Source organism: Ursus arctos, unplaced genomic scaffold, assembly GCF_023065955.2.
Source record: "Ursus arctos isolate Adak ecotype North America unplaced genomic scaffold, UrsArc2.0 scaffold_4, whole genome shotgun sequence".
Taxonomy (NCBI): domain Eukaryota; kingdom Metazoa; phylum Chordata; class Mammalia; order Carnivora; family Ursidae; genus Ursus; species Ursus arctos.
Genome location: NW_026623056.1, coordinates 17,767,562 through 17,781,823, shown reverse-complemented (window position 1 = coordinate 17,781,823; position 14,262 = coordinate 17,767,562). Strand labels below are relative to the sequence as shown.

The window sequence follows — 14,262 nt, the reverse complement described above, 5'->3', positions numbered from 1 at the left end:
AGACTGCCGGATGAGCAATGAGTGTGAGAATTAACATAAAAAGTAGTTTTGTATTCACAGGCCAACAGAATATTCATTGCATTTGTTTCACTCACAAGAACAGGGCGGCAAATATCTCAAATCACACTTGATTTCAACATACCAAGCCAAACGACTAATAAACCGCCCACAAAGAATGAAACTATTTTGAACTCGTCATTCTGCAAATACACATTATGATATTAAGATATGCATACAATTTTTTAAAAGATATGCATGAAATTGTGTCAGGCAGAAATGTACTAACCTTCCATGGAAAAGAGGAGGAGTCGAATATCCTGAAAGGGTTGGGACCCGCCTGCAGTCCCTCGGGAACTTCCTGTTGTCACCACACCTCTGGGTTAGTTATCTGAGCTCTCTCTGAGCGAAGCCCTCAGTGCCAGGAAATCCTTCTTCTCGTGAGTGTGATACGCATTCTCTCCAGTTTCCATATGCTGAGATTATACTTCTTCATCAGTGTGATGTGCTTGGTCAAATCAGGTAGGTCATTTACTGAAGGCTTTTCTTAATTATTTAAAAAACATTATGAGTAGTATTGTCACTTTGCTTTTGATTAGCCCAGCTCCTTCCGTGGACTTTTTAAGTTTTATTGCATCATTTTTAAGGAAACAAGATATGGGTTAAATGAACTTTCTAATCCTGAAAAAAAATTTTTTTTTCTCAGTAATAAAAGATTATTATTCCTTTACATTAACTGGTTCTTCTGATGTACAAAAAATAAAAGTGCTGGGAAATCTAAAAGTTCTTTTCTTTCATAGTTAAATTTTCTGTGCCTTTCCACCTCTATGAAATAAGATCATTTATTTTCCGGAAATTTTAAGTTTTATTTTATTATAATATCTAATATATAGAGGATCGGTTTTTATAAGCTTTCATACATTGACAGTTTATTTCAGTTATCTTTTGGGAAAACATGACTTTATTTATGTAAGCCCCGTGGAATGGTGCCTGGCATACTGAAAACTTAAAAATGATTAATCATAATGAATATAAATTAAAACAGTAACGTACAGCATAACGTCACTTGGCTGGCTCAGTCAGAAGAGCATTCGATCTCAAGGTCGTGAGCTTGAGCCCCACATTGAGTGTAGAGATTACTAAGTGAATGAATGAATGAATGAATGAATAAATAAATAAATAAATAAATAAATACAAACAGTAATGTACATAACAGGGTAACAAAAATAAAATGAAGTGCTTTTTTAAAAAGAAACTAGGCCTTCTTAGGAATCCATTTCTTTCTTCTTATGATAGTTTAGTCTTGCGAAACTTTACCAGAGTTTATGGTAATAAAAATTGGTACAAGTTTCTTAAGGGAAATATGTTACGTATAGTATCCATAAAAATGTTCATGCCCTTTGAACTAGTAAAACCATTGCTGAGAATTTATTATAAGGAAATAACCTTTAAAAGGGAAAAAAAACTCTATAAGAAGATGATTCTGACAATGTTACATATAATAACTTGAAACTAGATACAGCAGAAATGTTTCTACATACAGGGATGGATAAAGTCCACTATATCATACTTTTTAAAAAAAAATGTAGCCTTTAGAATAATTCTGAAGCTATGCAGAAATGTGCAAACATGTTTATAAAATAATGCCAAGTAAACAAAACAGAATTCAAATTTGTAGATAAACTAAGATTACAACTATGTTAAAATCATGTGTCTATGTTTAGAAAGGAAATGGAAAAGTTAAAATAGTTGTATTAGGATTTCAGGCTTATATAAATAAATTTTCCTTAATTTGTGCTTTTGAAGTTGATTTAACAGTAAGGAACAATTATACTAATGATGGTATTTTTCACTGAGAAGTCAACATTTTAAAGTGTGTGTTTATTGCAATTTTTAAATTTAAAAAATGAACATAAATTTAGAGATAGTTTTAGGGAAGCAGGGCTAACCCCAAATCCTGATGCTGATTTGTGGGTACTTTCTTCCAGTCTCGCATTATATATCTCTATATACAAAGTTGGAACTTTATTTCTTTGTGACCCGCCTTTATACTTAACATTACCTCATCAGTAAAGTCTTATTTTAAATGATTCCAGAAGACTCACTGCTGAGTGACAGAATCTAAGCAAGTCACACCACAATAAACTTCTGTAGCTAGAAGGAAAAAACATAATTATAGCTCTAAGCTAAATTTAGACTTCTCGGTATCTGCGAAACCATAAACTTGCAACGGGAGAGGGTATTGAATAATATGCATCTGATCGCAGAAATTATTCATCATAAAGACATTGATTTTCTGCTTTTCCCTTCTTTGGCTTGCTGTCCAAAAACCATCAAGTATTAAGATGTGATGCTGAAATGGAGAAGATACACGTTATTCACTACTGGAGATCTGTGTTCTGTTCTAACCCTAGTGAAATCATGGTGGGAATGTTTGCCATCATTTTACCAGCGAACAAGGCAATGGCTAGCAAGCCCTAGTATGTGCCAGAATCACCGGGGATTTGTTTAAAATGCAGACCACCCCCAAAGATCCAGACTCAGTGGGTCTGGGGTGAGATCCTGGAATCTGCATTTCTAACAACCCCTCTGGTGTTTTCAGCTGCAGGTGATTCAAAGAACAAATGCTGATAACTGTTGTTCTACATTAAGGCTGTTGTCATGAATATATTTTAAAGTTACTCTTCTATCAATACTTTGGCTTATGGAAATCTGTGTAAAACTACGTAGATGCTTGCCTAGAGAAAATAGCTTAGTGCCAAAAACAGAATTATTTCCTCGGATATTTGAAGTTCTCCTGAGATAATTTATAACTCCATGGTGTGTGTGTGTGTGTGAGAGAGAGAGAGAGAGAGAGAGCGCGAGCAAGCGCGCGAGACAGAGACTCAGAGAGAGATTTACCCTTCTCTGACAGGGAGACAAAGGTGAGAGGTGGTGGAGTTATGCATATGATTAAGAGATGAGAATGAGGAAATCTAGTATCTCATTTGTTTTCTCAGTTGTATCCTAGAAATTATGCTGGTGGTTAAAAGCAGAAATGTCCAACCAAGATGGCATTTTGCCCATATGCTTCTTGTGTGTATTTGTCGGGGTTTTAAAAAAGAAATAAGAGATACTCCATCAGGCTTGGCCCTGGCCAACTGGGAATGTTTCTGTCTGGGAGCAAGTATTTCCTTCCCCCTTCAAGGTGCTTCAGGCCAGATCAAGAATCAAAATCACATGACACAGATTAACAGCAGAAAATAAAATTTAACTTAGTACCTATGGAGAGTCCACACAGACACACGGGTATTCCAAAGGACAGTCAGGCAAAATGAGGAATGTACATCAGAGTTAAGGAGAAGAAGGTAGAGGTCTAGGACTTCAAAGGGAAGGAATGAATTCACAGGAAAATGAAAGAGTAAGTGTTTGGTAAATATGTTTGCTGGGTCACTCAGGAACAATGGGACATAGAGAAATTTGATCAAGGAGGCCTTGCTAGGTTCCTCCCTGTCTACCACACCTACTTCGTAACAGTGTACTTATCTATGGTGATAGCTCTCCTCCTGGAGCAGGTCCTCTATCTAAATTCTTTTAGGCTGTTGAGGGGGCTAAAGAGCTTTTCCTGAATCTGCTGGGGTTTTATTGCTTTTTTTTCTTATTCTTTTTTTTTTTTTCAAGAGAGATTGAGAGGGTTGGGGAGAGGCACAGGGAGAGGTTGAAAGAGAGAATCTTAAGTAGGTTCCATGCCCAGCATGGAGCCCAATGTGGAGCTTGATCTCACAATCCTGAGATCATGACCTGAGCTGAAATCAAGAGTCAGATGCCTAACCCACTGAACCACCCAGGCACCACACTGATTGCTTTTAATTCAAAATAAGCTTCATGCCAAAATGGCCTGTTTGGGGGCAGCCTGCCCTTGGCCCCTACACTTCACCGTCTGGTTCAGAACAGGTTTCTGATGCCAAATTCAGTGTGGTTCCTCTGCATTAAAAAATACACAAACTGAGTTACTTTCCAGATTTAAAAAATTTAGTAGAATTTCATAGTAGGAAAATATCACTTCCCCCTTCTACCTCTTTTAAAAATAGGAGTCCAACTTATATTCTGATCTCTCCAAGGCAGTTTCTGGCCTAAAGGGATTTTTATTTCTGGGACTTTTGGAAATTACTTCAGAACGGTGTTTTCAGGCAAGCATAAAAATGTGCTCTAGTGTGGGTTACAGGAAACATCCTGACTTCACCAATTCACATGTGCTGGGCTGTGTCTCAGGCACTGACTAGTATCTGTTGCCCAGAATGTGGAATCCTTGACAACGTATCCCTTAATCTTGGCATCAGTAAATACTTTCAGGAAACATCAAGTTAGTATACCTGTCTGTGGACATCTGTTCCAAAGAAGTTATTAACACCTGTGTCATGTTTGGGAGTGGGAGAAATGATAGCTTGTGCACACCTTGAAACCCAGACTTGAAAGAAGTGTGAGTCAGGGCCATCCTTGTTTTACTTCCTGACTGAATACCATGCATTGAGATTAAATTAGGCAGAATTTCACTGAGCCTGTCACTTAGGTTCGGTTAGCGGACTGTACTTCACCAACCAGAAGTCTAAGAGAAACTCATACTTTCACTTTTAATCAGGTGACTCAGCCACATTGAGAGACTGAATATGAACCTACCTGTACTTACTCTCATAGAATCTCAGAACTTTCTACCCGCCTGCCCTCACTCACAATTGCTTCATCAGTGGGTTATTTCTGCCCACAGTTCCATCTTCTCTTTTCACTGACACCTCTTTGGATATGAATGAGGAGCCTCATTTTTGTAGAAGTTTTCTCCTAGTCAGAAATGTGGGAAGTGAAATCAGTTCCCAAAGCAGGTAGAAGCTAAAAAGCTAGAACGGCGTGTGACACCAAGACAGCTTGGGCAGCTTTGGTTGGCTTCAGGGCAGTAGGTCTTCTGATGATAAAGCAAAGTATCCCTTGCAAGTCTCATCAGAAGGGAGTGGGGTGGTCAGCGATTAGTCTGAGGGAATCACACTTTTCTCTCCAGCTGAGACTCGGCCGAAATAGGTCAATCTAGGGAGGGAAACAGGTCTATCTGTTTTCTCTGTTGTATCCTAAATAAATATAGCCAGCGGTTAGAAGATTGGAGGTGTCCTTCCAATCAGGAGGGCATTTTGTCTATCCACAGTTTTCTCTGGCAAAGATAAAACAAGGTAACAGCTATAAGTAGTTCCTAAGCCTGAGAATAAGAGTAGTTTATTTTTGCAGGAACAGCTACAAACCCTCCCCACAACAGCCTAACTAAAGTGGGGGCTTTATTCCATGGTACAAAATGGAGGTCCATCACTCAGTCCCCAAGAGGAAAGAAAAACTGGAAACCTGGGAGCTTGTTTTGATGTTGACAGAAAAAAGTGAAACTTCTGTCCAGTTACCCCCAAAAGACTTTTCATCTTTTCACTCTGGTCTTTCCATGAAAGTTTGAAATTATAGGAACCATTTCTTTAAAACAGTTGTATTGTGATATGATTCATACATACAATTCACCCATTTAAGGTGTTATTCAATGGTTTTTAGTATATTCACAGGTATGTGCAACAATCACCAATTTTAGAACATTGTCACGACTTCAGAAAGGAACCTGGCACCTGTTAGCTACTGCACCCTATTTCCCCAACTCCCTCCTTCCCCCACCCCTTAGCAACCACTAATCTACTTTCTGTCTCTCTAGATTTCCCTACTCTGGACATTTCATATGAATGGAATAATAGGATTTGTGGTCTTTTGTGACTAGCTTCTTCATTTATCTTAATGTTTTCAAGATTCATCTTTATTGTAGCATATGGAAGCATGTTTGTTAACCAAGGGTATTTAATTAGCCAAAAAGTCCTGCTTAACATAAAGGTGACAAAACACCTATTTGGTCAACATTTTATTTTATTTGTTTGTTTATTTTAAAGATTTTATTTTTAAGTAATCTCTGCACCCAACATGGGGCTCGAACTCACAACCCTGAGACCAAAAGTGACATGCTCTACCAACAGAGCCAGCCAGACACCCCTGGTCAACATTTTAATTCCAAATGTATGGTTATTTCAGATCTTTTAATTAAAATTAAAAGAAATTTTAATTTCTTGTTCTATTAATTTTTTTAAATTTGAGTTGTCTTTTGTTAGTAAGACTGCCCTGGAAATTTATTTTCCTAAATTAGGTGCCTCATGTCCTTTCAAATCAGCTAGCTTGCAGATCTTAGAATTTTATGTCCAAAAGGAATGCAAGAGATTAGCTAAATCTCTAAGGAATGAGGAACCAATCTGTCAATCTGAGGACAAGGATGGCCCAAAGAGGTTATTTGTTTTACTGGTTAATGACAGCACCAGAACCAAACCCAGCTCTCTGGCCAGGGAGAAACACTGTTACCTGTATACTGGTTAACATGCTTCCCTTTCCCCAAAATCCTTCCAAAATGATGGAAGGAAAGTAATTCGTATTTACTGAGCACTTGCTTTGTATCAAATCCCATGATAAGCAATTTATTTATTTTACCTGATGTTCATAACAACCCTATGAGATCAGTACTTCTGGGAGCAAGAATTTCCTGCCCCCTTCATGGTGCTTCAAGCCAGACCAAGAATCAAATGAATATGAGACAAACTGACAGCAGAAAATCAAATTTAATTTAATACCTATGGGGAATCCACACAGACAAGGAAATTCCAAGGGACAGTCAGACAAAATGAGGAATATACATCATTCTGAGTTGAGGAGAAGAAGGTAGAGGTCTAGGACTTCAAAGGGAAGGAATGAATTCACAGGAAAATGAAAGAGTAAGTGTTTGGTAAATATGTTTGCTGGGTCACTCAGGAACAATGGGACATAGAGAAATTTGATCAAGGAGGCCTTGCTAGGTTCCTCCCTGTCTACCTACTTCGTAACAGTGTAGTTATCTGTGGTGATAGCTCTCCTCCTGGAGCAGGTCCTCTATCTAAATTCTTTTAGGCTGTTGAGGGGAAGGTAAAAATGCTTTTCATGAATCTGCTGGGTTTTGATTGCTTTTTAACTCAAAAAAATCTTCTTGTCAACTAGCCCATGTTGGAGTGGACTGTCCTTGGTCTCTACAAATATTAACCCAACTCATTATCCACATCATCGACAACTATTAAACTTTTCAGCATTTACTGTGCACCAGCTAATACTTCAGATACTTCATAGACAGTATCTCTAATTCTCACCACAATCCTGACAGCAGGGCTGGGCTTAGGGGAGGTCAGTGAAGCACTCACCAGGTGCAAAATTTAAGGGGGTAAGGGAGACCCAAAGTCAATAATCAAGATAAATTATATTTATGATTTTCATGCAATAAAAATATGTTTCATGATATTTTAATGCAACATTGTAAATGATATTTTAATATTTTAGTATTATTTTACTGCAGATAGTATGTATACCCCTAATACTGCATTCTCACAGTGCATAATAAATGATACGCGTAAGTGGTATTTTTGGGGCATAAGTGATATTTTAATGTAATATCTTTGAAAATGAAAATCAGTGCAAATAAGTCAATGATGAAAAAATATCAGAGGCACCTGGGTGGCTCAGCAGGTTAAGCATCTGACTCTTGGTTTCGGCTCAGTTCATGATCTCAGGGTTGTGAGATTGAGGCCTGCATCAGGCTCTGCACTCAGCAGTGAGTCAGTTTAGGATTTTCTCTTTTCCTCTGCCCCTCTCCCCACTTCTGTGCTCTCTCTCTTTCTCTCTAAAATAAATAAACCTTTTGTTTAAAAGAAAAAATATCAAAATTTTAAATAAAGACAGACTATTATTTGTTTTACAACTCAGTGTTATTGTATAATAGGAGAAGTCATTCCCAGTCAGCCTGCCATTCCTGGGCCCCTGCCATCTTCATTTCCTTGCTAGGTGGTTTGGTTTATGAGAGCTGACAGTGGTGTCTGAACAGACTGAGTAATAAAGGGCCATATCTGTGGTCAGGTTTTTTGACTATCGAGCTTTTACAAACTTGGTTCAAAATCTGGGAGGATACTCTGGTAAGTATATATATAGTTTTTTTTTCTCTTGCCTCAGGCTCATTGTGGCTCTGCAGAGCACTGCCTGACAGACTGGCATTACTATGATCGTTTGACACATGTGAAGCTGAGGCTCACAGAGGTTAGGTAATTCATTACCAAGGGTCACACAGCTAGGAGGCAATGGAGTTGACCTGACTCTGAAATCCATGCTCCAAAATCATGTTGTATTTTGTTTAGGACATTAGACCAAGATTGGCAAATTTTTTCTGTAAAGAGCCAGATAGTAAATATTTTCGGTTTTGTGGGCCACTGGTCACTTTTACAACTGCTCAACTCTGCGTTATCACAGGAAAGCAGCCATAGACAATACATTAATGGTTATGGCCATACTTGGCCCAAGGGCGACCATGCATTAGACCATAACAAAATACCTCGGGCACAAATAATGTTATCTCTGAAGATGTTCTATCCAGGTTTCCTTGACATCTTACTCTGCTTGCATCTCCTGGAGCAGGTCCTCTATCTAAATTCTTTTAGGCTGTTGAGGGGAAGGTAAAAATGCTTTTCGTGAATCTCTTCTCCATCGGAGTCTGAATTCCTCATTGGCTGGGAGCATCACCCATCCAATTGTAATTTTCCAGTCCTTAACACTAACCAGCATTTCAGCGTAATTGAATTTCAAAGCAGACTGAAGAGGAAAGGCCATGTTTTTCTGCTTCAAATAACTTCTGATAGAAGAGGTTAAGCTTTAGAAACCAGTTTAACATGTTCTGTGGTTACTTGGTTAAAGGCTGTGTTAATACTACTTTCAAGTAAACGACTTCGTAACAAAACAATAAGCAAAAAGAGGTTTGCTTTCTGAAGGCTTACAAGTAGTTAATTGTTTTAGAAATATAAACCAGAAATTAAATATAAATATAAAGAACTGTATATATGAGGGTGAAGCAGTGTAACAGATTTTCTATTCACAGATATCTAGTCCATGCCTGCCCTCCAAATGGCCTAAGAATTTGGGGTCAAACAAGACACATTCCTGCTCTACGTGCTGGGGCATAATACTAGACAGAAAATAACACAGGGCTTGCCCTCAAGGAGCTTAAACTAACTTGTAACACGGTCCAAAATAAGAAAAATTTAATATTTTCTTTTTAAAAAAATTTTTTAAGATTATTTATTTATTTATCAGAGAGAGCGCACGCAAGAGCAGGGTGGAGGGGTAGAGGCAGAGGGAGAAGCAGGCTCCCTGCTGAGTAAGGAGCCTGATGTGGGACTGGATCCTATGGCTGGGGTCACGACCTGAGCCTAAGGCAGACATTTAACCACCTGAGCCACCAGGTATCCCTAATATTTTCTTTTAAAATATTATTTCTGAGGGGAAAAGAATGAATAACCTCAGGTAGGTTTAAGCAGAGAACATCAGAAATGGAATGTCGAACCCATTTTTGTTTGCACATTATTTTGCAGGCCTTACTACCTGTAGACATATATTTACACAGTTCAGTCATAATGCATGTGTCATTTTATACTCCATTTATTTCATAAACATTATATCATATTCTACCTGGAGTATCCAGATGGATCATCCAGAATGGCTGAATAATGTGATACTCGCTATTCACGAAACATTTACTGATGTCAACTCTGAGCCAGGCTCTGTTGTTGGCCCTGGGTATACAGCAAGGGATAAACAGATCAGTTATTTTGGAGCATCTCCACCGGCAGGGAAAGTTACTTCCGAACAAGAAAAGAATGCTTCAGGTGTGTGGTAGGAAAAAAGCAAATAGCACAGAAGGGTCGAAGTTCTCTAGAATGGGATTCAATACAAGAAGAAAGTACAATAATACCTACAAATCCCGGGGGAAAGAATATAGTTTGAAGCCAGGTCATCATTTAGGCCTAGGAATTCATTTATGGGTATGAATGAACTTAGGAGCTATATTATCCATTAGCCCTTCTTGAAAAGACAGCAAGAGCTCTCACCCAGGGGTGAATGAAGAAGCCTAGGAAAAGGATTCACTGGGAGCCATGATCGTGTACATTATAGCACTATAACTACATAACCGGGGAAATATGAGAATTACAGAAGACAGTTTTTATATACAGCCCATTCTCATTATTCATGGTAGTTAAAGTGCCATAAAGTCACCGTAAACACTGAATTAGCAAAGACTGAACCATTGCTCCTAGGGGAAGCAGGGTTTTCCAGGGTTAGGTTCCTGCAAACCTTTGGTTATGATATTTTTGTTCACCAATCAATACATAATTTTATTTTATGTATGTTTCTGTTTAAAAACACTTTATCTAGGGTGCCTGTGTGGCTCAGTCAGCTGAGCGTCAGACTCTTGCTCTTGGCTGAGGTCATGATCTCAAGGTGCTAAGATGGAGCCCCAGGGCAGGCTCCAAGCTCAGCAGGGAGTCTACTTGAGATTTCTCCCCCTCCCCCACTACACATTCACTCTCTCTTAAATAAATAAATAAATAAATAAATAAATAAATCTTTAAAAAGTAAAAATAAAGACATTTTATTTAATATATATTGTTTACTCATTAACACTGAACTTCATGGCCAACAGCACATCCACGCCTGAATGAAGCTTATCTGAGATACATATTTTCTCTGTAAGGCACATCACAGCACTTCAGGATTGTGCTTGGGGACCATTTAAAATGGTGAAGTCACCAAGAAAAAGCACAAGGAGCAAAAAACTTGGCAGAAAATAGACTGTGAAAAGGACATTGGTTATGGGAGCTGAAACTAGAAGGCAAAGTGTTGCCATGTTTGACCTCATTTGAGAGTGGACATGTGGTGCAACCCAATTTTTTTTTGCCATTCTGCACATGTCCATGGATGACTGCATAAGCACCAATACTTGGGGTGCCAAGTATTGATGGGGGGGTTACAAATAAATTTTGGTGAGTAGGTGAATTCATAAATACAAAATCCACAAATAATGGGGAGTGACTGTATTTTGATAATAGGAACAAAAAGTGTGAGTTTGTGTGAGTGTGTGTATGTTCTGAAGGAGGGGGCAGGGAGGAGATGAAAGGCAATGTGTGTTAACTCTCCCATCTTTCTTGGTAGAAAATGAGGGGCTAGAACAGATAAAATAAATACAACAGAAACTGTTTTCTGTGGACACATCAATACATAGAGGCTTAACTATTACTTATTTTTAAACTAAAAAAGGAATCACTAGATGAACTAAAAATAATTGTATAACTAATGAAAATCAGGAGAGAGTCATTGCGTCAGTGAGAAGTACTGGGTATGCTGATGCCCTCATTATTTGTAACGGAGGATCATTTGATGCTGTCTTAAGTTACTAAAGCAAGGACTAGAGCCGAGAGAGGAAAGACAACTGTTGTGGCAAAGGACAGAGGCAGGAAACGTGGCAGAAGTTAGAAATGTGCTCCACAGCAGTCAGAAATGACCTTCCAGAATCCTTGCTAGGGGTTCACCTTGGGGGATGAATACAGTATTAAGTCCAAGTGTGTCATCTGGGGTCCTCCCAGAAGCAGACACCAGCATGGGATGGGACACACAAGAGATCTAGGGGAGGAGCTGTGCGGGAAGGAGAAAGAAGGTGGGGGCAGGCAGGGAGAGCCTTCCTACCGTCATACACCTGGCACACGTCGGACATCGGGGAAAGGAGCCTGGCAAGGAAGGACTGAGGAGGGGGAGCTGCAGTACGGTTGTGAGAATATTTCACCGGGGCTGATGGGGTATCCCTGAGCCAGAGTCTCCTGTGAGGCAGGAGGAGCCAGGGAGTACCTCCCCTTCCCCCCCCCCCCCAGTGCTTGGTCACCTGCTGGGAGCAGCATGGGAGGAGCCACGGCTTCGTGTGAACACTGGTGTGACCAGAGACGCAGGTGACTTCACCATGCTCCCCGCGGCAGGTTCTCTTCAAGACAGATCTGAGGGTGCCACTTCTATGGCCTCCGCACCAATTATATCGGTTATGCCAATAAACGTGAACTCACCTGCTTTCTTTAAAAGGGCTCTCGGATTGGGCCATAAAATAAAACCCAGCTAGACGCTCTATGAAAGACCCCTTAAAACAGAGGGATTCAAAGTTAAAAAGGATAAAATCATGCTAGATAAATGCTAACAAAAAGAAAGCCTAGTTATAGTTATAATATCATTTGATGAAATTCAAGCAAAGAAAGCGCATTGAAATGAAAAAGGCCATAGTACCTGAAATATTAAGTCTAGGTAATAAAAGTAAAAATCTATGAAATCAAAACTTAATAGTTTGGAAACTTGACTTTGTCCCACAGTGTAATGTTCTACTTTGCTAAAGGGATCTTCCATTCTTAGCATTCAGATACGTGATTTCAAGATGATGTAAGAGAAGAAGATTCTTGAGTCCCAGACCAGGGGAAACTCCCTATTTAAATTCTTTTTTTAATACCATATCTCCTTTACATGACATATATCACAGGTTGCAGTTTCATACTTTCTGCATTTTATTTCACTAATGCCCGACTCGCCCTCTGAAGTGCCACCTGATCCAGAACCTAGGAGAGGGTCGACTTACTGGATGAATTGCACATTTCCTTTGATAATGAGAGAGAATATATATAAAGCCGTTACAGTATTTTGTACTGAGAGGAACAAGGAAATTCATTTTTCACTCAGTACTTACAATAGGCTTTTCCAGAGCCCAATGCCATTATAAAAATAACACATTAAAAAATATATGAAGTCAGAGTGGTTCTAGCAAATGAAAAATAAAAATCCACTTGCTCTGGGGGCGCCTGAGTGGTTCAGTCAGTTAAGTGTTCGACTCTTGATCTCTGGTCAGGTTCTGATCTCGAGCTTGGGAGTTGAAGCCCCGCACTGGGCTCTATGCTGGGCATGGAGCCTACTTAAAAAAAGTAAATAAAAATCTGCTCGTTCTGCCCTTCTTGCCTTTCAGTAACTGTCCATTGTAAGGTATCTAGTAAAGACTCAGCAGTCAAAGAGGTTGGTTGAGCCATTCCATAGACATGGAAAGTGGCACATGTGCTGAATATAGTCTGGCCCAAAATTCATGACTCTAGTGTGTGCCTTCCAACGACCGAGATATATGACTTTTGACATGCTGGCCTAACATGGCTCAAAATGAACAGACCTAGCAATTAAATAGTCCCCTTCTTTGGAAGGGGATCTCTATTTTCCCCACTATGACCTCATTCATAATTAATCTCCACAGCATTCCTCTCTTGGGCAGGTAGGTGGCAAGTGAAAGATGACGTAATTTCCCCAGGTCGCCCGGTGAGTCAGTTGCACAATGAGGAACAAAGCCCAGTTTTACTGGTGGCTGAGACCAAGAGGCTCAGCCCTGCCTAGTGACACCGCCTCTTCAGTAAAATGACTAATTAAACTGTCAATTATTTGCTCTGGGTCTTGCTCTACAAACACCAGAAAAGTTTCAGTCCACGTTCTCCGGGAGCATGCAATCTACAGGAAGAGAAAAATGGAAAGGGCCAAGAGATGGGGAAAATTGTTACATAGATGAGTAAGGTCTGCCACTGGATGCACAACATAGGGAGTGTAGTTAATTGTACTGTACTGTATCCTTGACATTTGCTAAGAGAGTAGATCTCAAATGTTCTTGCCACACACACACACACAAACATGTAACTGTGAGATGATGGGTGTGTCAACCTTATTGTGGAAATCAATTTACAAAATACACATATATCAAATCATCATGCTTTACATGTTAAACTTATACAGTTTTATTTCTTGATTATATCTCAATAAAACTGGGGGGCCAGGAAGACAGACAACTGTGAGCATGCCTTACTATACATGCTAGAGGAAACAGAGGACTATGTGAGTATGGGGCTCAGTTTTTAACCAGTATTTTCTAGGATGAGGAATTTCAAAACCTCAATTTTTAACCTTCTGTTTGAGCTGCTTCTGCTCATTCTGTTTTGGAATGTCATTCATTGCTGAGTACCAGAGCCTTTGCAAGAAGTTTCAAATAAAAGCATACATGAATGGACCCAGGTTATTTATTTAAAATGATTTATCTATTTATTTGAGAAAGAGAGAGAGAAAGCACAGGGGGTAAGGGCAGAGGGGGAGGGAGAGAGTGTCCCAAGAAGACCCCACACTGAGCACAGAGCCTGACACAGGGCTTGATCTCACAACCCTGAGATCATGACCTGAGCGAAACCAGGAGTCGGACACTTAACTGACTGGGCCACCCAGGCGCCCCTGAATGGACCCGGGTTATTAAGAAAGGGTAGAGATGCCAGGATGGAG

General features: G+C 39.5%; 1 protein-coding gene across 1 annotated transcript in view; it reads left to right on the top strand.

Annotated features, from left to right (window-relative positions):
* The first annotated feature begins 354 nt into the window (after positions 1–354).
* Positions 355–14,262, top strand: part of LIPH (lipase H) — a 45,794-nt gene continuing 31,886 nt past the window's right edge. The window contains exon 1 of the mRNA XM_026497293.4: positions 355–519. Within this exon, the coding sequence (XP_026353078.1) occupies positions 471–519 (49 nt within the window). The 5' untranslated portion in view covers positions 355–470. The remainder of the gene's footprint in view (positions 520–14,262) is intronic.